Source organism: Pteropus alecto, unplaced genomic scaffold, assembly GCF_000325575.1.
Source record: "Pteropus alecto unplaced genomic scaffold, ASM32557v1 scaffold16, whole genome shotgun sequence".
Classification (NCBI taxonomy): domain Eukaryota; kingdom Metazoa; phylum Chordata; class Mammalia; order Chiroptera; family Pteropodidae; genus Pteropus; species Pteropus alecto.
Window position 1 is genome coordinate 3,617,367 of NW_006438867.1, and position 27,880 is coordinate 3,645,246.

The following is a 27,880-nucleotide window of genomic DNA, read 5'->3' on the forward strand; positions in this document are numbered from 1 at the left end:
TTGTTTTATCTTGCTAAAAAGAAACAATATCCAACAATTATAATTCTATTTTTAATTTTGATTACTAAAGAAAAATAAGATAAAATAAGATAAAATTAGAATTTACATTGAAATATGCAAATTCCATTAAAAAAAGGAAAGGGAAGCAGAAAGGGATCATGTCAAAGACCACTCGGTAATGAACTACATTTGACACTTTGACTATTGCATGGAATAAAAATTAGTTTTCATTATTTTGAATTTAATAGAGAAGAAACCATGTAATTAACAATAAGTATCAAAATTATAACTTCTACTAATGTATCATCTTTAAAATGTGGGATATAAAGAAGGGTATCAAAAGATCAATAACAACTTTTATATATGTATGTATATTTTTTCAGAGATAAAAAGATAGGGAACAATGGAAGGATAGGGAGGGTTGGAAACAAAGAGACAGCTATAGAATGGAAGAAAGGAGGAAGAAACCAAATCAATATTTGCATGGTAAGAGCATCTTGATAAAAGTACCTATTATTATAAATTATTTTCTTCATCTATGGGATAATAGATGGAAGTTTAAAATATATGTAAACATATTCATATGTTTGCATACATTCTATTGTTAGAGATTAAAAAAAAAAATCCCCTCGTGTGGTTTAATGTAATCGAGTGAATAAGATTTCGTACCTGAGAACATAGCAGCATAACAAGCTCAACCACGGAAGTGCTGGACTTCATACAAACAAGGCCTACGACAAAGAAAGGTTAAAACGAAGTGAAATTGCAGTAGTAGACACCATCATTCCAAGTTCATCCATTATACAGTTTTCACTTATAAAAACTTTCTTCAGAATAGAATTCCTAAAATAACATGAATGGGCACGTTCACTAACATTTTTATAACATTAATTAAGAAATATTCAGATTGTCAAGAAGATGTGAAATATACTAAAAAACTGACTTCACCTTGGGTTATTTGGTCAAGGCATTTCTTAAACTTTTTAAACAAGGTGGTGGGTAGTTACTGAAACTGATGAGCTAGTTAGAGCTGCTGTTCTCACAATGACATTTGTTATGGGGTTATCTCCTGGATCGCAGACCAATGATCACTGAAGAGCTACCTAAATTTTCTTCCAAAAGACAAAATCAAAATAACTTACGAATAGATCGTCAGTTTTTAAAATTTTTAAATATATTTAAATTTGAATTTCACACAATTAACCTATTAAGCAATGTTTATAAAATCTTGCTGTGTTGTGCTTCCAAAGCCTATGAACAGACATTAGAAGAAATACTAACTAAATGTGACACTATTTACATTATAATGGCTATTATTCATTGATCACTTACTATGTGCTGAGCACAGTGTTAAATGACTTTTGTACATGGTCTCATTTAATTTTCATTTATACTGTGACATATTATTATTGCCATTCTACAGGTAAGGAAATTTTCCTATGAGCAGTTTAAACACTAATTAATCATAAAGACTTTTCTTTTTCCAGTTAAAAGGATGTATGATATATAAGATAGCAAATCACAAATGCTACTATTTCAAAGTGCCAACATGGAGGGACATAACCAAGAATTAATAATAATTGCTGGATTTAATCATAACGATCTGTTAATAATCATAATGTTTGCTAATTTAAAACATACTTTTAAAAGTTTGACACTTTTAAATTAATAGATTAGATCTTTATGTTTATATGAGGGCAAATGTTATTAGTAAAAGCTTCGTATAGTAAGAAATGCCATCGTCTAACATTAGTTGTTGCTAAATGGAGACCTGAAAAGAAACCACTTATTTTTTTTTTCTTCTTAAGGTGATTGCAATAAATAGTCTCAACTGCATTCTAGACACGAGAATGTATATTTGTTGTAGGTAGTAGATAAATACCCTTCTGTGCCCACTCTGCTAACGACCTTAGAGACAGACAGAACAAGCCGAAAAAAGACACTAGCATTCCATCTTATCAGATCTTTGGCCAGACAGTTAACTAATGAAATAAGAGGCAGATGTGAAAAGCTCATTTAAGAGACAATTGCTGTAATTGATCAGCAATTCTTTTGCTCTGGAGCTAGAGAGTCAGAAAGCTAAATGGGACATTTATCACCTGTTGGCTACACAGCTGTTTGAAATTCTGCAAAGAAAAACTAAGGGCCAAAGGACTATGCATAACAAAAGGATCATCATTAAGATATGTACTCTATATCGATTTAGATTTTAAACTGTAAGGCTATGTAAAGAATGATTAGACCACACGGCTATATATAATGACTATATAAAGAATCGTTCACCATATATTCTGTGTATTAGAGTTTTTAAAATACATAACAACTTGAAGTAAAAATTAGAAAAAAACATGCAATTACTTTTATTTCTCAAAGACTATTTTTCATGAACATCCAAAAAAAAAAAACCCTATGTAACAAGAACATTCATAATTTTTACAAATACTATCATTCCATCATAAGAAATATATAAACAAATGCTTCATTAATGCCTTGTTCAAAGAAAATGACAACAAATTGATAGGACAGGAAAATTGCAGTTTGTCAACAGTACTCTCAGTATTTTGAAAAAGGCCACTGTGACTTCGGCTCCATAAACACCTTTACTAACGTGCTTTTTCTCATTAGTTTCGAATAGAATGAACTAACGGATTCTCTTCAAAAGATTTTAAAAACAAAAAAAACAAAAACCCCTAACCTCCACAATGAGAACACAAGCGGAAACAATTTTGGAAGACATATCAACCTTCAAAATCTATGTAACCATTTTGGTTGGAACTGTTTCTAAGGATTAAAACAAATAGGTATTCTCCAATGTTTTTCTAAGGGAATATTGAAAATATAAGCATTGTCTGACGGACACTCTATCCTCATACACTTTCTAAATAAAAAAGCATCCGATTTGAAAATTTAAGATGTAATTATATACATGGCTTAGTATAACTTTAATCATAAGTTCAAGATAGTCCAATTTGTCTAATGGTGCCATAAATAACTCAGGATATATACATTTAAGGCAAATATTTTACAAGTGTATGTCTCAAACAGGTATCCTTTTTGTCTGGCAAAAATTTCATAATCAGCTAATTTGATATCTCTTCATATCTGCGAAGTACAGTGTTAGAACTCAGGAATTTACAATAATGAGTAAGACATTATCTATACCTTCCCAAGTGCTCCATATATTAATTCAAATCTAAGATTACCTAACATTTACATAGAGCCTTATCATTTACAAACCCTTTTATATATGCTGTCTCGTTCGGTTCCCTTAACAACTCTTTGAATCAGTTATTATTATTCTCATGTCATAGATTTAAAAAATGAAGAGATTTAGTGACTAGTCCAACGGTGATTCAAGCAGTAAGTGGTGATACTGAGACATGCATTCAAGTCATCCAAATTGAAAGTTCATTTCATGTTTGCTGTGGAGCCATACAAATAATTTGACATTAATAGGATGGCAATATGAGAAAGGTCATAATGCTTAATTTCGACTCGGATGATTTTGACAGTTTTCTTGGAGAAAGTAGCATACATTGGTCAGACATGGGGACAAAAAGCACTGTCTTAAGCACAAAGTACAGAGGAAGCAGAGAACGACGATGACAGAAATCTGGAACATTTTTATCGCTTGGAAGATGAGCGACTTAGGAGGACAGGGGGTGCCTGAAAGTGGACTGGAGGACTAGGGTAAAATCCAGAGAGAGATAAATATTAAAGGAGACAGAATTATAAATGTTTTTGAAAGTTAAGAGGAAAACTTTAGAGCAAGTTATAAAGTGGGAGAAATGACAATAAGGCTCAATTACGGCACCCCTATTCCCTGATGGCCTGTCCCGTCTTGTCAAATGAGAAGTGTCTCCCAAAGGGGCTGCACATATGCCTCTCTCCAACGTAACCCAATGAGAAGCACTGGCCAACTAAAAGAGCCCTAGCACACTTCCACCAGCAGGTACACATTCACCTGAATAAATATTCTGACTAGCAATCCTACCCCAATCCTGGGTCCCGCACTGGATGACCAGTGCAAACTGACCACTGGGAGCATGGACAGCAGACACCAGTGGAGGCGGCCTGCATGCGTGGAAGGGTTCCCGACAGTGAGGAAATCCATCTCGTGCGAGTTTCTGAAGGTATTCTGAACGACACTACTGAAAGCTAAGGTTGGCTAATGGCGAGGCTGACATACCAGCCCCTGAAAAGATCAATTAGGAGGACATGTCTGAGGTGGTCCAGATCTGGCAGCAAACAGAACGGGTGTAGACGAGTAAACGGTCATCCAAACATTGGCAGTTCTGGGTTCACACTCACTACGGGTAAGAAGTCATCTAACGCAGAACTACACTACCTGCCATTAAAAAAAACACACATACACAGAAAAAACCCCACTAAATTGTAAAATGAATATAAAGTTAGTTTGATCTTGGGACAAAGCTATCTTTCTTTAATAGCAGGAATACTGAAAGGTATGGTGATATTGTTTTAATACTGAGCTGCCAGAATCTTTTGAGTCAATCTGTGGGTCTGACTTTATGTATCTGTAGGATTAGAAGGTCAGGTTAAAAGAGCCCTAAAGCTTTAAAATAGTGTGGACAGATTCCACCTCCAGCAGGATGTTCCTCACGGCGGGAGGTGAAGGGTTCAAGGCATCACAGTAACAAGCAAGGAATGGTACTCGCAGGTAGAGGTCATCTCCTAAGGAACATCGGCGTTTTCTGTCATCAAGAGCCCTCTTAAAGGCAGACCAACAGACATCCATGACTCGAGCAGTGCTACGAGTATATTCTCAATAAAAATCAGTGATATGAATCAATCTAGAAACCACCATCCACTAACTACTGTAGTCGATAGGGGAAAAAAATAAGACTTTGAAGAAAAACAAGGGAATTTTTTTTTTTTAAAAGCCCAATTCATTCAAAAAGCATTTATTGAGCATCACGCCTAATGTGCCAGACACCATGCCAGGCACTAAGTATAAAAAGAAGTGAGAAAAGTGGGACAGATGATGTAGACAAAATCATGATACAGAATCCAGGACACAGAGCGCACAGTGTTAGAAGGACAGAAAGAGCAGTGAGCGACTCTGCTGAGGAGGATTTATAGGGAAGGACATTTGAACTGGATGATGCTGAGCTTCTCTATACAAAGAAAGAAAAGAAGAGAAACTCATCTGAGGTGACGGAAATATCAGAGGTGTAAAGAAGCATGAAACCGCTAGTAAAATGGGGTTGGAACGTCCTGTTGTGGGAGAGGTGGGTGGAAATGAAGACAGAGAGGGAAGGAGGAAGCGGAGCCCCACGTGGCACGTTTTTCCTGTTGCCAACGGGAAACCAGTGAAGGATTTCGAGGGGGGTCAGATGGAACCCAATGCATTTTGAGATCACTCTCTGCCAGGGGTATAGGGAGAAACCCATAACTGCAGTCTAGTCGAGATAACGAAGGCCTGGCAGAAGGCACTGGCGATGCAGGTAGAGACAGATTTGAGACAGAACTGAGAGACACTTTGTCTTGACACAATAAGATATTTCAGACAACGAAATATGAGGTTAAAGGGTAAGGTAAAGGAGCAATCGAAGTGTGAAGGACGAAAGGAAACAAATTGCAGGAGCTTTGTGGAAGCCAAGTACTGAGTTTTATTCGGGACAAAATTAGAAATATAGATAGGCAAAAATCTTAATTTTTGGCTTTAGGTTTGTTTGGTTTTTAGGTATAGATGCTATATCTCTGACAAACCAGATGTAAATAAGTCACATTGATAACATGGTGATGAAGAAAATAGAATTGTGAAGTTTTTATTAGTGTCCCAGTAGACTGCCAGTACTAATCGTATACTAGGGCAGTTTTAAGATCTAGTTTTCTATTTCTCCTCAAAGTAAAATATACTAATTTACTTTCCATTGAATAGACATGACTATTCTGATCATTTAAATTTTAAAAATCAAGTTTTCCCAGGACTAGTTTTTAAATAACTTTCCAATGATTTTAGCGTTTTAAAATTCTAAAATAAAGACTAATGGCACTGAAATAGTGTCATTTTAGTAATAAATGATGAACAATGGACTCTGAAAGGAATTTGGCATGCTTTGGCATTTATGGCGCTTTCAGTGGTGTACAGATGATAATTGCTTTGAAATTTTCTGTTCTATGCAGTTTTCACATCGCATCATGAAGCATTCTAAGATACAGGGCAAAACTATAACGTGCGTATCTTCTAAGATTTCTGCAATGTTTATACATCTCTATGAGTATTTTAGGAATTCCTATGTTTTTTACCATTCTTTTATTTTTTTATCTGAAACATGCAATTTATTTTCCTATTTCATCACTGTGACATGCTTCTGTCCATAAAATATTACTTTCCATGTTAGCATTTAAGTCGTCCGAACTTATCGAGGTCAAAAAACTAAAATTGGCAAACCAAACAATTACTGTGGTTTTCTAATTTAAAATCAAAAGCGAGGAGCAAAACCTCTCCCCAAAAAATCAATATCAAATATCCTTTAAAATAACAATGGCTTGAATTTTTATTATTGTTACAATTAATATTCATATGCACATAGGTAGTATTATGTACTACTATTTTGACTGAACATTTCAAGATTTACTCTCATGTTCTTTCAGAGGTTTTACTTTAAAATTGCATTACAATGAAAAAACTGTAATACTACCTTAAAGAAATTAAAATAACATTAAGTTCAGTTACTATGAAAAAACTTTTTTTAAGGGTAATTAAACCATCACAGCTTTTTATATTTAGATTATAAATTTTAACTGAAAAAAAAAATACCTCAAAATACTGTAGACGGTAAGAGTTCATTCATTCATTGGTTTACTTTATTTCACTAAAAGAGTTAAAGAAGTACAAATTAGTAGCTGATGGATAGTCACGGGGACGGGGAGCATGGCAGAGGGAATGCAGTCAGCATGAATATGATGGCTAGGTGGAGGGCCAGGGGAGGGAGGGAGCAACTAGGAAGATCGTTTTATGAACTATATAGATGTCTAACCAATGTGCTCTATACTTGAAACTAATTTAAATAAATTTTAAAAGTTGCTTTAAAATGAAAATAAAAACAAACAAACAAAAAAGCCACTAAGTCATCACAAACTTAGGGCAGTGCTACTGTCCTTAGAATAGAAATAAAACTGACGTCCCTGGATATATCATATGTATCAGGTCAGCAAACTTTTTCTGTAAAAACCCCAATAAAATATTCTGGCTTTGGTGTGGCTGTAAATGTGCTACACCTGCTTAACTCTGTCCTTGTCATGCAAAAGCAGCCAGCAGTTCATAAACCAATGAGCTAGGCTGTCTTCCAGTAAAATAATTACTCAAGGCATATGTGCACGAGTGCATGTGTGTGTGTGTGTGAGAGAGAGAACACATGCACACATACTCACACATACATCTACAGATTTTTAAAACTGCAAGGGAAATTATTTTACATGTATGTCTATGATACTTTATAATTCCAAAATCTAAAATGCTCTGTAAAAAGCTTTTTTGTAAGATTGTTGCAAACTCAATTATCAGCAAAATTTCACCTCATGTGATGTAATTAAAATCTTTATTCCACTTACAGTGAATATCTTTACGTATTATTGCAGACATATCATTGTTTCATTAATGAGCTACTGGGAACTCTACTGAAGATGCTACGAAATATACATACAGGCACCCATTACCTTTCTTAAATCCCCAAATATCTGAATTACAAAACTCATCTGGCTCTAAGGTTTTGAATAAGGGATTTCAGAAATTTATGTAATTCTCTCACATGAAATATTCTGTAAGATTTATAAAGAAAATATTATTTATATTAATTGAAAATTCAAGTTAATTTGATATTATACCTTTCTCCATGGAAATTCTGTGTTTCAGAAGAACTAAAACTCTTTCTGTATGGACACTGTTGGCTAAATGCTTTTAAATTGTAAATCTAGAACATTTAGATTGCTCAGAAACAAAACTAACTGTAAATGTAGTAACACAATATACAAATAGTCATTTTGACTGATTTATTGAAACCAATTCTCAAAATTGTTTTTTATCATTGTGTTGAGACAGCCTAGGACCCTTAGTGATTACTGATCTTTTTCTTTTTTATAGTCTTTGTTATTCTAAGAATTTTTGCATAACCGTAGAGCTAAAATTCCTAAGACTCCTTCATAGTCTATTCTTCCACAGAATGAGAGATTACAATATAAAATGAAGCTATAGTTAGTGATAGTTCCTACACAGATACTCACTAGTGATCTGATCGTAATATGAGATGAGCTGAAGAGACTATTCTCATGGCAGTAACACCTATTAAATGTGAAACACTGCAGCAAATTTACTCTTTTGTTCCTTATGCTTTAGAAAACACTTTTGTGCTAGTCCATCAAAAACATCATGTCGGGGGAAACACTCGGGCAAATTGCTGATATCCAATGTCACTCTTTTCTTGTCACCATGTGAATTTAACCTTTTTGCACTTTCCTTTGAAATATGATTTTTCATTTACACATATTAGACAGTAGGTTGCAATTTCCAAATCATTTTGGAATTACTTAAGTTTCGAGCTGGCTAACTCTTGAGACATTATCATTTAAATAATTTATTTAAAGAACTGTAAGTAAGCCACTGCTGTATGCAGAGAGATGACAGTCTTTGACCTCCAGAAGTGAACAGCCTAGTCACAAAGATGGTATATTTATGAAGAAGTCTGAATGATATTATACGGGAAAAAATTACAAAGTTATACCTCATATAATTTAAACAACTATTTTTGAGGTTTTCTTTAAATACTTTTATTCATAATATTAGACTCGTTTCTACTACAGAAGTGACCGACTTGAGTGTCTTGCCCTTTCCTTGACTTCTGATTTAATCACAACGGCAATGAATAAGGGAGAAATAATGGAAATAAGAGACATTTTCACAATCGTAAATCATCTGGATTCCTCAATTCTCTTTGGGTTAAATTTAATTATAGAACCAATTGTTATTTCTATATCGCTCCCCTGTACCAACTTTCTTCTCTTCTACTCGTGTTCCTTGAAATTCTAAAAGCCTCAATTAAATTCTAAAACTACTAAACTATGTCTGGTTCAAATTTTGACATTGACCAAGAAAGACTCTGGTCCTAAATACTTATTAAGAATGATATATGTGTTTTAACCATGTATTTCACTTCAAGAAATATTAATAATCAAACATATACCAAGTTAAATAGTCATACAATTAAATCAAATGAATACAGTTGAATAAAAATGGCTATACTAATACTTTCAGGTTAAAAATAATTTATATTCTATAAACTATCAGATTCTCCTTTTAAACATAATATGTATAAATATATAATTCATATATAGTTTCAAATTATCCAAATTCTGACTTTCATTTATGTACTTTCTCGAATGAATAGATTTAATAATTTTAAGTTCTCAAATTCAAAGAAAGTTGTTTTTGTAGTTATATACATCTTTAAGTTCTTTATTTTTGGATTTACAAAAACATCAGCTCATTTTCTTTCAAACATTTAATATAATGGAAATACTAGGTATCACTTTTCTTGATCATTCATCCATGAAGTCAAAAATAAAAAAATTAAGACACATAATTGAGAAAAGAAAATTATTTGATAATCATGATTAAGGCACACAGTAAAAATAGTTTTGGGTAAAGGTAAGCTCAGTTACAGGTCAATCAGGTGAACATGGCTTATTTTCATGAGTGCATTAACCTTATGCAATAATTATAGGCTGAAATTGTTGAAGTACTCAGAAAAAAACAAATTAGACCTCACGAAGTTCCTTACCTATGCTCAAAGCAATAAATTCTCCAATTTGAACCAAGCTGAATTTTGTTTACTGAATCCTCCATTTAAGACGAAATATTTAAATAGAGATAATCAGACTAGTTTTATTGTTCTTAGAAATGAAATAGGAATATTAGAATTTCCTTAACTTTTATAACATTGAAGATATTCTCATAAATCCAAGAAATTATTATAAGTAGGTGATTCTATCTAAGAAATAATTTATTGGGGTTACAAGCCATAGATTACATAAATTAAAAAGTACAGTTCATTGAATTAACAAGATTATTTAGCCTACACTGGAAAATCCTATAACCAACTCACACCTATCCGCAACTCAGAGTGATATTTTGGATTCAAATTATATGGTTAGATATCAGAAAATGATCCAATAATGATACAGTAAAGAAATCAGTATGTGAATTGCTTTGCAATTAACAAACAAACACTTCAAACATAAATTATCAGAACTGCTTATAAATTAAAAGCAATGATGCTTTTATTTGTTTTGATTCTTCTTGCAAGAGTAGATCTATTACAAATAACAGTTATCATTTGAAATAATATGAACTGGGAAATTCAAAAAATGGAATCAAATAAACTAAATGGCTCTAAAAATGTCCGCTAGAAAGTGAGGAGCTAGTCCTTTGGAAGAATTAAAAACGTTTAATGATTCAGTTCGAAAAACAGTACTGCGTACTTACTATGTGCCAGGGCAAATTATGGAACAGACATGTTCTGTGTGCTGGAGAAGCCTGTGTTCTAATGGAGGACACATTACATAAACTGATCAGTCTAATGTGAGGAGGCCAACCTTAGCACGGAGCCTTTAAAAGATGCTGACCCGGCGAGCGAGATAAATGATGTCATTAAAGTAATTCCTACTGTGATTACAAAAAAATGGTGGAGTTGAGAAATAACAACAGGAAATATTTAACTTGAAGTAATGGACAGTTATTAATTTCTTGGGGAAAATGACTTAGAGACCACTCCAAGATTAGCAACCACAAATGACATTATTCAATTATAAAACAGATTCTGTTTAATTTGACATAAACAACTACTCCTGATGGTATACCTAGCCCTAAGATTTCTCTCTATATCAAAACAAATACATAAATAATACATTTTATGTGAGAATATTTTCTAGCTTAAATGTCGCAATGTACAGCCATTGAAATTACATGTTTAATCTTTTTTAATTAACTGGTTTCAACCAATCTTTGGTTGGATTTAGTTTAAGTAGAACAACTCTATAGAGTACAGAGAGAACAACATTTTCGGCATGGATGACAGCATGTATACCATGCTTCAGGGGTCATATTTCCACATAGAGGAGGAAGTAATCCTCTAACAGTAAAAACTGGCATAACAAGTCTAAATTGTAGCTTTCACAGATTCTATTATGCACAATAGAGTTTATTTTACATACAATCCAGTAAATTTGGTTATCTGGATACCAAGCAAACACTGATTAAAAGTACTTATTCTACATGGAGAGGCAATGTATACGAAAAAGACAGCAGTGAAAAAGCTATACAGGAAAACAACTTTAAAGGAGACACAGGGAGAAAGCTCAGTCCCCTGGGAAAAGTCCACAGAGGAAACAGCTCTGCTAATCTTTGGCTTAAGACTAGTGAAAACTGAAAAATAATATTAGTTAATCAAAATCTCGCTAGGTATGAAAAAACTAACACAATCTTGGTTTGCATTATTATATAGTAGAAAAATTAAAGATAAAAACATTACTCCACTGTCCTTTACAATAACAGGACCAGAAATAGTAAGTTTGTAAAGTACTAGAATTTTGGAGGGACATAAAGAAATGAAGTCCATCTACAGAAAAATACGGGGATGGCATGAGGTATGACGTGAGGTGTAGGAAAGTTACAGGAAACGAAACATGCTCAACTGGCAAATGAGGTTTGTGGGAAAAGAGTTACTGCAGAAAGCGCTTCTTTCTCTGTGGCCCAGAGTCCACCTAAATTGTGGCAACTCTACCTCGTTAAGGAGCATCTGTAATGCGGAAAACTGTTTTGATACCTGAGAAAGACAGGCTGGAGACTGATGGTCAAGGGTGACATGCCCTGGGCCTGACCTCGATCTCTGAAACTAGAGAGAAGGAACAACATATCTGGCTGGCAGAGATGACGGGCCAGGTAGAAGTGTGCCTGTGTGTATTCTCTTTAGGTGTTCTGGTGTTTAAAACGCCATGTAGGTGAGTGCTAGTAATCAATTACCTGAATGCTAGTAACAAATCAGTAACAAACCAGTTAGTTCCTATACCTCTTTCTAAATATCTTAATATTTGGGTTTACCTCGAAGTCTCAGAACTAGGTAATTTTATTAGCATTACAGTGTTCTTTAATCTAGACCTCGTTTTTAATTAAGTTAAAGACAGTGAACTAAAAATTGGAAGATCTGATTTTAGTGGACAAACTTAACAGCTGTATAAATGAGCTATGACAGTTGCCTTTCTTGATATTAAAAATCTTTGCTGATAGATTAATGATTGCAAAACTTTTTTTATTACAACCTAAAGCAATACATTTTACATTATGATCTAGCATATATAACTGAAACAAATGTTTCACGACAGCACTTTCTGTTACTGTGTGCTATACTCTAATCTATGCTGTGCTATGTGATGGCGTGCCATTAAAAACTGTCAGGGCATGCCTTACTGGTGACACCATGCTACCGATGAGTCACAATGTGCAGTATGAATATCACTAAACTAGACCACTTCCTCTTTTTATATGGCCTGCAAGCTAACAACAGTTTTTATGTTTTGAAATGGTTAAAAAAAGAGAAAAATATTTCATGACACTTGAAATTTACAAAATTGTCAAATTTCAGTGTTTGTAAATAAAGTTTTATTGGAACAGAGCCAAGCTCATTCATTTACCAATTGTGGCTACTTTCTCACTATGGTGGCAAAGTTGAGAAGTTATGACAGAAACTGTATGGCCGCAAAGCCTAAAGTATTTATTTTTTGGTCCCTTGCAGAAAAATGTTGCACTAAAGGACACCGACAGTTCTTTCTGGCTTGCATATCCACGGTTCTAAGTCCTTCCTTCATGTCTTACTGGGCTGGAATTGAGACCAAAGAGTAACTGCATGCTGGTGGGAGGAAACAGTGTGGAAAAGCACGTGTTCTTGGTCAGTTCTACAGGCATCAGACTTCTACTTCATTCTGTTCTTGAGAACAAGAATGAGAAGTGGGTAGACAGGCAGTATTTGGTGTAGGATAAAGTTAAAAATCACTTACAGAATCGGAGCTGGTGCGTTCAGAGGGCTACAGGGCTTTTAACTTGCAGTCCTTAAGTGTTTCAGTTTTCAGATGGGCCCAGCAAAGGCTGGTAATTTTTTTAGCAGGGACTAGCTTTGAACATAAAATGATCAATTATGTTACACTGTGTTGGTAAGTGTATGTCAAATTCACAATAATAGGCTTCTCTTCACTTTTACATTCTTTATCTAAGCTGAAACTATCTTTCAACTGTCCTTTTTAAATCTTCCTGTTCATGTTTGACTTGTATTTAAACACTTGATTTGTTCACTAAAATATTATTTGTTCTTTTGCCTCCAGTCTCTTCCACTTAAATCTGCTATATACAACTGACAGTTTCTTAATCATATTTTCATTTTGTCTCTCCCTGTTCGAAATTCTTCCATGGATGACTAGGATATAGTTTTTATCTCTGGAATATGTGCATTTGTCAAAGACACTTTCCCTGACTTTCCACCATTTTCAACAGTGGTCATGAACAAATCTGTGCTTTTCTGGCCCTGGGTTCTCTGCCAGGTTTAGAGCTGACCACGTGTTATCCACATTGTGTTCTTTTGCATATTATATTGTTAATTTACAAAATTCTGTTCTAGGAAGATGGTTGGGAATAAAACAGTAACAGGATAAATGTCAATTTTTAAAAATAAAAACAAAGTATTGTACTAAAATATATTATTTTATGGGCATTATTAAAAATTGGTTATTATCATCATCATTCATAAGATTTTCAGACAATGTTGAAATAAAATAATCGAGAAACTTTTGCTTTTAGCTTGTTCCAAGTTAAATATATCATACTCTTCTCTTCTACCATTAAGGCATATTACTGAAATAAACTTGTCTGTAGGAACTGATTTCAATAGTTCTCCTGTCCACTTATCCAGCCACAAGTGTTTTGGGGGTACATACTTTAAGTCAGATACTCTGGCAGGTCCCGGGTCCCTTGTGGAGCTTAAAGCATGGTAAGTGATAGAGGCTTACCAAGTAATCACACATATACGGGCTACCAACCATACCTTCGATACACACTAGGCAGAAAAGGTACACTGTGCTGTGAAAGGCCATATGAAAGGTCATAACAAGAGCACCTAACTTAGTCTAGACTATCAGTAAGTCTTCTCAGAGGAAGTTTATGATACAAGAATCTAAAGGAGTCAGCCAGGCAAACGTAGGTAAAAGAAAAACACTTCATGGTCGTTACAAAAGAATTCAATTAAGGAAAGACTTTTCTGAATCCCTCATATTTTTCAATGACTTAGAAACACATCTATTTCATTGAATTCTGTAGCTTTACTGTGCAAACGTACAGATCATCAATAGAAAATTCTTATTTATTTGCTATATATACAAAGAATCACCAAAATCAATGACTTTATGTTTGTTGATTCTGTAATTAACAGAAATTAAAGGATTGCATAAGAACTCCAGAAACTGGCTTTTGTTTCATTGCCTGGATCAAGCACTCTACCAACTGGCACATAAGGATGTTTATAAGTGGCAAATACACTGTTTCTGCTATTTTTGTCCCAATCCCAGATGCTGCTATTCCCTGATGTACAACAATAGTCAATTGTTCTTATCTTGTCCCTAACTGGCTGCATTTTACATAAAGGTGTCTCTTATTTTCCTCACATATCCCTGTCACCTGGGGTCAGAGGCATTTTGGTTCCACTGTGACTGATGGGGGTGCATGCTTTCCCTGAACCTGTTAAAGTAGAAGGAAAAACTAAATAACATTCTCAAGTTTTTAAAAGTACATAATTTAATGTAAAAATTTAAAAACTATTTTATACTTGAAAACAATCAGAATTTAGTTAAAAATACGAAATTTTCTTAGAACAACATAAAGACACAGAGAACCAGCAGCTACTAAATAAACTCAGGACAAACACTGTGAATTATTCACATTCTACAACTCTATTATGTCCATAGTAAGACTACAAAGTGGCTGAAAACTGTAACCACTATAACATGATAGAACTGCTCCGCAATATACTTCCTCTTCTAAATTTTCCAATGTAGTTTTTCTTTCCCAATTGTTTATGTATTTTCCTAATGTGCATAAGTATCTTAAGGGATAAAATAATAAAAGCCTATACTGATTTCCAGCATAGCATGTGGAAGATCCCACATAGTTTACCACAATATACAGACATTATATCCAAATCAGATGCAGGCAATTTCTTCATTATGTAAAAATACTTCTCTGTGTCAATATAAACTACACGTTAAATATATGTAGCCATCAAAAACAGACTTGTTATTCAATGCTGTATGCTTCATGAAATATTTAGACCTCGCTTTCATGATATTAACTGTATTTAGAGCAACCATATGTCCTGATTTGCCAAGACAATACAAGCTCATACCAATTGCCTGGGTGTCATTCTAAATATGGACCCTTTCTCTTTGGGAATTGTCTTGAGTTGCATGAAAAATTATATGAATACTTTAACTTTATCAGAAAAAAATATTTCCTTTTAAAATTGTTATCATAGAATATATGATACAGGTATTACACTCTAGTATTTTGTGAAACAAAAATATTTTCCAATCACAGTGTCGAAGGAGATGATCCATTTCTTAGTAAGGGACTGATTTATCTGGTGCTAATGATAAATTCTTCATATTCAGTTATTTCTGGAGCAGATAGCTCAGATATGCCATCTACAACTTTAGATGGCCACTGCTGGTCTACTCTGGGTTTATACGTTCTTATTCCCATATCCTGTCTCTGTGAAGAAGATGCATTCCTGTATGCTTTACTTCTAACTTCTCTCTTGGGAGACTAGTAGGTGATGTGTTAGCCTGTATATATTTCTTAAGTAAACTCTTTGGTAAATATGTTTTCTCTGACTTCTCATCAATACTTGATTTTGTATTACACTGTTGGAATATAGTCAATGAGTACACAAGAAGAACAATAATAATTTCAGTGAATGAGAAAGTATTGGTTTAAGGACTTTAGTAAAACCATTCTTCTTGACGAATTGTGTCTTCCTTGTGTTAATCATTTTCATCGGCCAAAAGGAGATTTCCATAATGAAATACTAAATTGCACAGTGTGAAATGTTTTATTTACAATGAAAGAGTATGATTTCTGCTTTTGGAGGATATTGTTTGCATGACAGAATTGACCTATGATGGAAAAATCCTTGTTAACATCGACATTTAATAAACATTTGTGTTATTTTTTGAACAATTTAATTTCTACTTACTTATAAGGAAAAAAGTAATTTGGACAAGATGCCAAGCATTTTAAGCCAATTCAAAAAGAGCTATATGCCTTTTAACACAGAATAACTAAAACTATTTTAGAACATCCTTGAAGGTAAATCGAGGAAGTTTAACAGATGCGGAAAATTCCATTTACATTTCTCTCACCCCATGTCTATTCTTATCATATAAAGAATCTTTCCAAGTTTAGAAGTGTCTCTGCTCCCCTCCAAAGCAAACTTCTCTATTTGGTCTGAGCTCCTCTTGACTCATGATGTCCTGTTTACATCATTTCTCTTATCCTTATCAAGCACCTTCATTTTTCATCTCCAATGTTTTTTTTCCTCTGACTCCTAATAGGCATAGATTTCTCTTCCATGAAAAAAGTTGTCAGCAGACCCTTGAACCTCTATTACTTTTCCTCTTTTGTTTCACTGTCAAATTTCTCCAATGAGTGCTCTATGTATAATCAGTTTCTTTCCCAAACACTTTCCTATAATACAATCTTATGTTTCTACTAGTTTTCTGATACATCTCCAAGGTAACCATAGAATACTTATAGAATCAAATAGTCCGTTTTTAGTCTTCTTCCTCTTGACTTCTGCATAATATTTACCACTGCCATACATTAAAAATAAAGGTGCATCTACTATAGTCAATAAGTTATTTTCTATTTTAATTCAAATTTATTGAAGGATAGTTTACATAAAATAGAATGTGACTATTTTGAAGGTACACTTCTTTGAGTGAGCACGTATTTATACATCCATGTGGCCATCAATACCATCTGCTCCTTCAAAAGTTCTCTTGTGCCTATTTCCAGTCAATCCTCTCTGCACCCCAAGCCCCAGGCAACCACTGCCCTGCGTTCTATGCTACAAAAAAAATCTGTCGTATTCTAATGTTTCATAAAAATGAAATCACACAATATGAACTCATTTGAGCTAGTTTTCTCTTGGAGAACAGTTCTGAAATTCATGCATTTGCTACAAATATCAGTTCTTTTTTATATTTTTATTGCTGAATAATTATTACATGGAAATACAGCATTTGCTTATTCATTTTTTGATGAACATCTAGTTTGTGGTCATTATTAACATTGCTACAAAATTTTATGTCTTTATGTGGATAAGTTTTTATCTCCTTTGAATAATAACTACAGAGGAATTGCTGGGTCAAATTTTAATTGTTTAACTAAAAACACTGCCTAATTGTTTTTCAAAGTGGCGCCATTTTACAATCTGACCAGCAATGTACAAAATCCTTAGAATTGTCTATATAAATGACAATTTCATCTGCAATTAAAAAGTTTTACTTCATCATCACCAATGCATACAACTTTTTTTTTTTTTTATTTCTAGCCTTACTGACTACTTAGATCCTCCAGTAAAATGTTGATTTAGAGTCATGAGAGGCAAAATGCTTTCCTTCTTCTCAATCACATTTGGTCTTTCACTATTACATATGACATTAGTTGTTGGTTTTCCTTAGATACCAATTTTAGGTTAAGTCGATTCTATTCAGGACTTATTTTTCTTGGAGGTTTTATGATAAATGGGCACTGAATTCTAACAAATGTTTTCTTCTGCACCAAATAAATAACATTTCATATATGTCCACATATTTCTTGCACAATCCTTTATGAATATCTAAGTTTCCATCTGGTATCGTTAACCCTCTGCTCAAAAAATTTCTTTGGACAGTTCTTATAGTACAGATGTGCTGGCAATTGACTTCACCATCTTTTTCTGTCTGAAAAAGTCTTTATTTCCCCTTCATTTTGGAAGAATATTTTCACTGGACTAAGAATTCCAGGTTGGAAGTGTTTTCTATGTACCATTATTTCTGGTTTGCATAATTTTGACTAAAATTTGGTGATCATTTTTATTTTTATAAATAATGTGTTTTTTCCTCTGACAGCTCCTTAAAAATTAATTTAAATTTTAAATTAGCATGCATTAAAATTGACTTTTTTACCTTACACGTAAATTTATGAGTTAACACATGTATTGATTCATGTATAGCCATAGCAATCAGAACACAGAATAGTTCCATTACCTCATGAAACCGCCTGTACTGTTACTTGGCAGTGACATCCTCTCCCTACTCATAACCCCTGGCCACCGCTGATCTGTTTTCCATTACTAGCTTTGTCTTTTTGAGAATGCCCAAAGAAATGGAAACAAAAATACACAAGCCTTTGAGATGAGCTTTTCTCATTCACAATGTCTATAAAATGCACTCAAGTAGTAAGGTTTATCAATAATTTGACCTTTTTTTCCTGCTCACAGTCCATTGTCCGAATAGTACCATAGAATTATTTCTTTAGTTAATGTTGTACTGTGATCTCTTGACATTCTGACAACCCAAATAACTTAGGTACCCAAAAGTCTTCAGTAGCTACTTGAAAATTGTAATGTGATCCCTTGATACAACATCATTTAGCTATCTTATTTGTAATAATTCAAGTGATCATCAGTTCATATACCAACAAATAACTTTAAAGAATAATTTAAAAAGATACAAATTTTTAAATCATACATAGAATATTTAACTTGAGTAAAAATGGTTGATATAAATTCCTAAATTTTGAGATTCAGCACGATATGTGAAGTATTTTTTTCCCCTAATATAAAACTGGATATATTCTTTGCAAAAGCTTGGAATCTTGCACAAAACATTAATAGTGCAGAATTGTGAAATTTTCTTAAAATGTTAATGGTCATTTTCTTAATATGACATCAGTACAAACAACCCCTAGAACTAAGAATACACACCGGTGCTTAGGCAGAATTATGCAAAGAATAGACAATGGTACCTAAGAGTCAGTTAGCAAAATTTATCAAAAGTAATAATCAAAAATAGGAAGAAAAATGCTTTCTGCAGCCTATCTTAAGTTCAGTCTTAAACAACACAGCATTGAGTTGTGTTGGCTGCTAAATTATGCCAGGTGAGCTTGGTTCTCAGCTAAAAGAAATTAAACATCTTTTTATTTTTTTATTTTTTAAATTACTCTGTTGAATACATGTTTATTGCAAATTAGAAATGAATACATTAATAATTATTACTTAAATTTTTTTTTGTAAACCCATTCCATTATTAACCATTTTCTTTTGAAACATCTTTTTAAATAAAGTTTTTAAGGAGAACAGATATATAGGATACCATGTAATAAGTTAAAGAGAGAAAAATAGCTTCCTATAACCATTTATTAAGGAAAGTCCTTTGAGAGCTTACTACAGAAAGGAACTATTGATACTATGAGACTTTCAAGCTACATCATTATATAGTATAATAATCTCAGCCAACTATATGAAAATAAAGAATATTGCTATTAACAGTATTTAAATTTATTTTTTCTTTTAATGATGCCATTACCTCTTATTCTAGATTGGAGTTGGCAAACTACAGCCAAATCCAGTCAGCACCTTCATTTTGTTGGTCAGTAAGCTAAGAACAGAATTTGCATCGTTAAAATGTAAAAACAAAAGAGCACATACAAAACAAAAACAAAAACAAAGAATATGTAACTGGGGCTGTTTGTTGATTTACAACACAGACCTTTAAAGAAAATGTCTGCAAACCCTTGCTCCAGATACATCCAAAGATATATCCAGAGAACAAAGAGAAATGCTGAATTCTTTAAAATGAAAATTTGCATTGCATGCAAAATTCATTAGAAATAAAAACATTAAATATAAAAATCTGTAAGAGTTCCGCATAAATCCATTTTAAGAGAGAACAGAGTTTCTTATGGATATACTTTACCTAACTTCTTGCATAGGTAATTGGTATTATATTGTTAACTCACAATCTGATGTGAGATCATTATAATTCATTCAAATACAAAAAATTTTAATGTTTTCCTTTTACACGATAGAATTTATTTAAATTTATTTTATTAATCATATCTCTGTGAAACAGAGAAAAACAATAATTATCTGTCTTGGCATTCAGTGTCAAATAGCTCAATGGACTATATGAAGTCTGTCACATTTTAAAAAGTAGGAACTACATTTTTTTATTTCTAAAGAATGAGTTTCCACTGTGGTTAACCTGTTACTCACAACTTCTCTCAAAGTGCTGTGGTTGTAGATTACTCATCTGACTCTGCAGTAGGACTTATCTGAGTTTTCTTTCCATTTCCTTCATGTTGCATTAACATCTTGTACATTATTAAAAAACTCAGAGTCAAATTTGTGTAAAAATTTGAAACTTTAATCACATAATGTGATTTTTTAAAAGATGTCTCAGTCGCTAAACATAACTACAGTTGTCATGTCTATTGCTACTCTTAAAATGATATCTTAATGTAAATTTTAAAAGACATAATAAAAGCTGTGTGACTCCTGCACCATGTCAGCTCTCAGAAGTGTTACAGAAATTAATGATATTTTAAATAGATTACAAAATATTGGCAGAACTAGCAAAACTAAAATTGAAAATTCAGAAATGTTAGTGTCAAAATCATATTTTTACATCAGGAATAGTAAACAAGCATTTGACTTATAGAATCTAGTTCATATATTTATTCTTATCTATTTAAAATTCTAGAGGTAGCATTGCAAAACCATCTTTTTTTTTTCAGGAAAAAGACATATTTGCCACAACAGTTTTGAAGATTTAAAAATTTTTAAAGAATAGAATTTAAATTTGAAGTAGTATTTCAATAATTACGAGCAAAAGATAATATAAAGATAGTTAAACTGTCATTTCTTTAATCTCAGAAAAATAATTTTTCAGTTCTGATTTTTAAGAACAGAAAAAAATAACCTAAGTATTATTTATATTAACAATGCTATCAAAAGTTAATAAATAAAAGGTACAGAAAAGTATATAGTTAAATATTTTTGAAGGATTTACAAAATAATTTTAATTGCTTAAGAATTTTATAATTAAAATGTTACCCCTGAAGGTTCTGGGTAAAATTGGAATACCAACCAAATGCTTTTATCTAAGGGTAAAGTTCTCATGCACACTATTTTCAACATTTACTCAAAGAGATGGCAGAAATGAGATGATGTTACTTCATTATATTTAACTGATCAGAAATTTAGATAAGGACTTGGTTACAGAAGAGATGTAGTAAATAATACAGCATAATTGATGGTGTTAAGGTTTGAATCTGGAAAAACAAAAAGTGTATATGATCTGCCTAATTTTCAGTACCATGTCAAAAACTAAATAACCAAGAATCAATCAATTCTATTCACAAAAATAGCCTTTCTAACTTCATCAGAAGTGTTAACATGTCAACTGAAAAATCCTAATATATATACCACTTTATTCCTTTTTTCTTAAAGAACACTTCTGATTTACCAAATGGCATAGAGATATAAATCAAGGATCAGCAATTTTTTCCTACAAGTCAGTAAACATCTCAGGCTTTGTGGGCTACACGATCTCTGTTGCAATTGATCTACTCTACCATTGCAGCACAAAAGCAGTTTAAATGATATAAAAATATAGTTTATCTGGGTTCCAATAAAGTTTTATTTATAAAACTAGGTTGCTGCCATATTAGTTTCCAGGCATAGTTTTTTGACTCATGGTATGGACCACAATGTAATGATAATCAACACCCAGTTTAAGAAATAAAAACTGTAGACACGAAACACTTGTGTATCTCTCCCTGATCCCATTCCCCTAGAAACAACTACTGTAAATTAATCGTCTCTATTCATATTTCATAATTTTACCACATATGAATGAAATCTCTAAAGAAGATACAGTATTCTTGTCCATGTTAAGCTTTTCTGATCAATATTATTTTTGTTAAATTGGATTTCACTACTGCACAGAACTACACGGTATAACTGCACCATTTTTTGAACACTCCTCTGTTACTGTGCATCCGTGTTGCTTCCAGTCTGTCCTTGGCAAAAACGCTATTGTTATTTCCTCTCTACATCTGCTTGTGTACATATGCAAAAATAACCTCATGGTTTATACAGAAGAATGAAATTGCTGAATCAATGTACCTTTATAAATTCAACTTTATAAGACAGTGCAGAATTGTATTTCAAAGTGTCCATATCAATTTACACACCCACCAGGCGATTCAACACCCTTCTTACTACATAGAGTTTAAGTACACATTTTGTACCAGTTGGATGAGTTTTAAATATACATTTTGTACCAACTGGATACAAATACACATTCTGTACTATTTACCTAATTACAAATGTGGTTCGACTTTTTTTTTTTTTTACATTTTTGAACCACCTGCATTTTCCTCATCTGCAAATCAATGGTTTTGTCTTTTACTCAGTGTTCTATGAAACTGTGTTTTTCTTACTGATAGGTAATTTTTGTGCAACTTGTGTCAATTACTGGTGTTCGAAATACATCTTTCCATGGATGGGTGAATTTTCACTTTTATTAAAACAGTGGTAAAACACGTAACACAAAAATTATCATCTTAACCATTTTTAAAAGTTAAGTATGTTCAAAATGTTGTGCAAACAATCTCTGGCTTGCAAAACTAAAACTCTATGCCCATTAAACGACTCCCCATTTCTCCCTGCCAGCCCCACGCAACTTCCACTCTACTTTTTCCGTTAAGTCTGACTATTCTACATTCCTCAAATAAGGGAAATCATACAATATTTTTGGGACTTGCTTATTTTACTTAGCGTAATATCCTCAAGGGTTGTAGCATGTCTGAATTTTCTTCCTTTTTAAGACTGAATAATATTCCATTCATCTATTTTGAATAATGCTACAATGCACGTGTGTACAAATAGTTTTGAGATCTTGCTTTCTTTTAGATATATATTCAAATGAAAATTGTTGATTGATGAGATAATTCTATTTTTAATTTTGTGAGGAACACCAGACTATTTTCTATACTGGCTACACCACCATTAGGCATTCCCATCAATAGTGTGCAAGGTTTCCAATTTCTCCACATACTCACCAACATGTTATTTTCTGGTGTTTTGACAGCTGCCATCCTAATGAGTGTGAGGTAATGTCCTGTGGCTGTGATATGCTCATTTTTAAAATTGAGTTACGTTTCTCTTGTTGAACTGTGACAGTTCTTCATATATTCTCAATATTAATTCAACACATAGGTGGTTTACAAATATCTTTTCTCTTTCTTTAGGCTGCTTTTTCACTATGTTGTGTTCTTTGATGCAGAAAAGTTTTTTAATTTGATAAAATCCAGTTTATCTCTTTACTTTTGTTGACTGCTTTTGGTGTCAGATCCAAGAAACCATTACCAAATCCAGTGTCATGGAGTATTTCCCTTAGTTTCCTTCTAGAGTTTTATAATTTTAGTTCTTACATTTCTGTCTCGACGCACTTGAAACTAATTTTCGCATATGGTGTAAGGTTAAATGTTCAACCTCATTCTTTTGCATGTGGAAATCTAGTTTTTGCAACGTGATATATTGACAAGACTATCATTTAACCCACTGAATGGTTTTGGCGCCCATGTCAAAACCAATTGACCATATATATGAGAGTTTACTTCTGGGATAGAGATTCTATTCTATTGATCTATATGTCTATGTTTGTTTTAGCACCATACTATTATGATTACTGTAGCTTTATAGTATGTTTTGAAATCAGAAAGTATGAAACCTCCAACTTTGTTCTTTTTTCTCAATATTGTTTTGGCTAATTGGGGTCCCTTGAGATTCCATACAATTTTTAGTATGGATTTTTGCTATCTTCGCAATAAACACACAGATTTTGACAGGGATTGCAATAAATCTGTAGATTGCTTTGGACAGTATTCACATTTTAACAAGATTAAGTCTTCCAATCAATGACCACAGAATGTCTTTATAATTATTTGTTTTCTTTTATTTCTTTCATTGATGTTTTGTAGTATACCTTGTTATGTTTTATTCCTAAATATTTTATTCTTTTTTCTTTTGATGCTATTGTAAATACAACTGTTTCCTTAGTTTCCTTACCCCCTTCTCCCTCCCCTCCCCCCCAGTTTTAGTATATAGAAATGTAACTGAGTCAGGGGGTGGTAATTCTGTATTCTGCAACACTGCTTGTTACATTGAACAGTTCTTATAGGTATTTAGTAGAATCTGTAGGATTTTCTATATAAGATCATGTCATATGCAAACATAGATTTACTCTTTACAAACTGAACAGCTTTTATTTCTTTTCCTTAAATAATTTCTCTAAGACTTTCAGTACTATGCTGAATAGAAGTGGTAAAAGTGGGCATCTTATCTTTTCCTGTTCCTGATTTTAGAGGAAAAGTTTTTTCTCACCATTGTGATGTAGCTGTGGGTTTTTTATATATACCCTTAATTATGTCGAAGTGTTTTCCTTCTGTTCCTAGTTTAATAAGTGTTTTTATTATGAAAGGGCATTGAATATTGTCAAATGCTTTTTCAGAATAGATTAGGATGATCATGTTTTTTCTTCATTGTTAATATGGTATTTTACATTGATAAATTTCAAATGCTGAACAATCTTTGCATTCCAGGAAAAAAAAACCTCTTGGTCATGAGTATAATTCTTTTAATATGATGCTGAATTTGGTTTGCTAGAATTTTGTTAAAGATTTTTGCATCAATGTTCATAAAAATTTTGTTCTGTATTTTCTTTTTGTGTCTTTGTCTGGTTTTGGTATCGGGGAAATGGTGGCCTCACATAAGGAGTTCAGAAGTGTTCATTTCTCTCTAATTTTTTAGAAGAGCTTCAGGAAGACTGGTGTTAATTATTAAACATTTGGGAAAATGCATCAGTAAAGCCATCTGGTCCCAGGCTTTTATTGATGGAAGATATTCAATTACTGATTCAATCTCTTGTGTTTATTTGGATTTTCTATTTCTTCATAATTTAGTATGAATAAGTCACATGTTTCTAGGAATTTATCCATTTCATTTAGGTCATAGAATTCTTTTGGCATACAGTTGTTCATAGTGTTCTCTTATATGTCTGTAACATTTAAATTTTAGTCATTTGAATTGCCTCTATTTTGTTCTTAGTTAATCTAGCTAGAGATTGGTCAAATTTTGTTGATCTTTACAAACCAACTCTTGGTTTTGCTAATTTCCTCCATTGTTTTTCTCATCTCTCTTTGTTTATCTTTGCTTTGTAGTCTAATCTAGTCTATCCTGAAAAATGCTCCATGTGCACTTGAGAAAAATATCTATTCTGTGTTGAGTGGAACATTCTGTAACGTTTGTTAGGTGCAACTGATGTACAATATTGTTCAAGTTATCTATTTCCTTACTGGCCTTCTGTCTGGTTGTTCTATTATTGAATGCGGGGCAAATCTTCTACTATTATTGAAGACCATTTCTCTCTCTCTTCAATTTTGTTGATGTCTGTTCTATATATTAGGAACTCTGATGTTTGATGCATATAAATTTATAATTGTTAAGTTTTCCTAGTGAACTGACCCTTTTACTCATATATATTGTCCTCTTTGTCTCTTACAACAGTTCTTTATTTGAAGCCTGTTTTGTCTTATGTTAGTAAAGCCATCCTTGCTCTTTCTGGTTTCTATTTGCTTGAATTACTCCCCCTCCTGCCGCCCCGCTCCCCGTCTCACTCTTTCATTTTCTATCTATGAGTGTGCTTAGATTTAAAGTGAGTCTTCTGTAAATAGCATATAGTCAGTTTCTGGGGTTTTGTTTTGTTTTTTGGCAATACGTTCAGCCAATCTACGCCATTTCATTGGAGCATTTAATAATTTAATACATTTAACATTTTAAGTAATTACTTATAGGGAAGAACTTGCCACTTTGTGAATTGTCTTTCTGTATGCCTTATAACATTCTGTCCCTCATTTCCTCCCTTAGTGCTTTCTTTTGTATTTGATTTTTATAAAAAGTGATATGATTTGGTTACCTTATTTTCTTTTGGGCAAATGCTACAGATATTTTGTAGTTTTATGCAGATTATATAAAACATCTTAAAGTTATAATGATCGATTTTAAATTGAACAAATCCAACTGCATACAAAAACTTTCACATCTCTGCCATTCTCCATGATTTATGTTACTATTGTCGCTAATTACCTCTCTATATATTGTGTACCCATTAGCATAAATTTACAGTTACTTTTATGCTTTTGTCCTTTAAGTTCTATAAAAGAACTGAAAGTGGAGTTATGATAATACAGGCTTTTTTCCACATATATACCTTTAACTGGAAAACTTTATATTTTCTCATATCTTCAAGATACTGTCTCGAATCCTTTTGTTTCCAATGGAATGACTTTCTTTACCAATTCTTCTAGCCTAGGTCTAGTGATAATGAATTCCTTCAGCTTTTATTTATCTTGGAAATTCTTAATTTCTTCTCCATTTCTGAATAACAGTTGTTCTGGATATAGTATTCTTCATTGACAGTTTCATTTTCTTCAAATATATCATCCCACTGCTTAAGGCAGGCAAGCTTTCTGTTGAAAAATCCACCGACAATTTTATAGAAGTTCGCCTGTATTTGACAAATCCTTTTTTCTTCCTGCCTCCAAGATCCTTTCTCTGTTTCTGACTTTCCACAGTCGGATTATAATGTATCTTAGTATGTGTTTGTTTGGATTTATCCTTCCTGGTGTTTTAACATCTTGAAATACTGTCTCTTTTTTTTACTCAAATTTGAGAAGTTTTCCGCCATTATTTCTTCAAATATGCTCTCTGCCCTTTCTTTCTTCTCTTACTGGGGCTTCCATATGCCTAATGAAGAGCCATAAATTCCTTAGGCTCTGTTCACTTTTCTTCACCCCCACCCCCACTCCCTTTTTTTTTTTTTTTTTTGCTCTTCTCACTTATTAATTCCGAATAACCTGTCTTTAAATACACTGACTGGTCAAGTCAGTCTTTGAACCCTTCTAGTAAAATTTTTCAATTGATCTACTGTATTTTTCAACTCCAGAATTTGTTTGGTTCTCTTTTATAATTTCTCTTTGTTGATATTCTCCTTGTATTCAAAAATATTTTTCTAAATTTGTTTAGTTGTCAGCCTGTGTTTTCCTTTTAGCTCAGTCAGTAAGCATATTCAAGACATGTTTTAAAAAATTCATCAAATAAGACAGAGGCCTGCGTTTCTTTAGGTTCACTTTGTGGACACTTATTTTGTTTATTTAAATAAACCAGATTTCCCTGTCCTTTGTATGACTTCTGTAATTTTTGCTGATATTTGGGCATCTGAAAAAATCACCTCTGCCGGTCTTTATGGACATCCTTCAAGTAGGGGATCACCTCGCCTGGCTTAAAGGCTCAGGGTCTTCTCAAACCTTTCTGGGAAATGAGCACTCTCTGGGCCTGTTTATGTGCTTTTATTCCTGTTCCCTGTATATGTCACTACTTTTAAATGTCTTAATTTCCCTAAGGGTCTCAATCTGCTGCTTCTCAGAAGCCCTTCATTTTCATTACATCCTGTTTGTATAATTTCTTATCCCCAACTGCACCACAGTCTGCGGACCTCCCGCATCTCTAACAGGCCGTGATGCTCACCACCGCTTTCAGCAGCCTTTAACCTGCCATCCAAACTGTGCCTACATTCCCATCAGTGCTCAAAAGCACGTGACACAGAAATCAGTCCCTTGTTAAGTCACCAGATGAGCTTGAATGTCAGAAGA

At 33.1% G+C, this 27,880-nt stretch overlaps 1 protein-coding gene across 8 annotated transcripts in view; it reads right to left on the bottom strand.

The window, feature by feature from the left end:
* NBEA (neurobeachin) overlaps positions 1 to 27,880 on the bottom strand; it is a 557,443-nt gene that overhangs the window by 318,807 nt on the left and 210,756 nt on the right. For all 8 annotated transcript variants that reach the window (XM_025049493.1, XM_025049492.1, XM_025049491.1 and 5 more), the window contains one exon: positions 670 to 731. In XM_025049493.1, the coding sequence (XP_024905261.1) occupies positions 670 to 731 (62 nt within the window). The remainder of the gene's footprint in view (positions 1 to 669; positions 732 to 27,880) is intronic.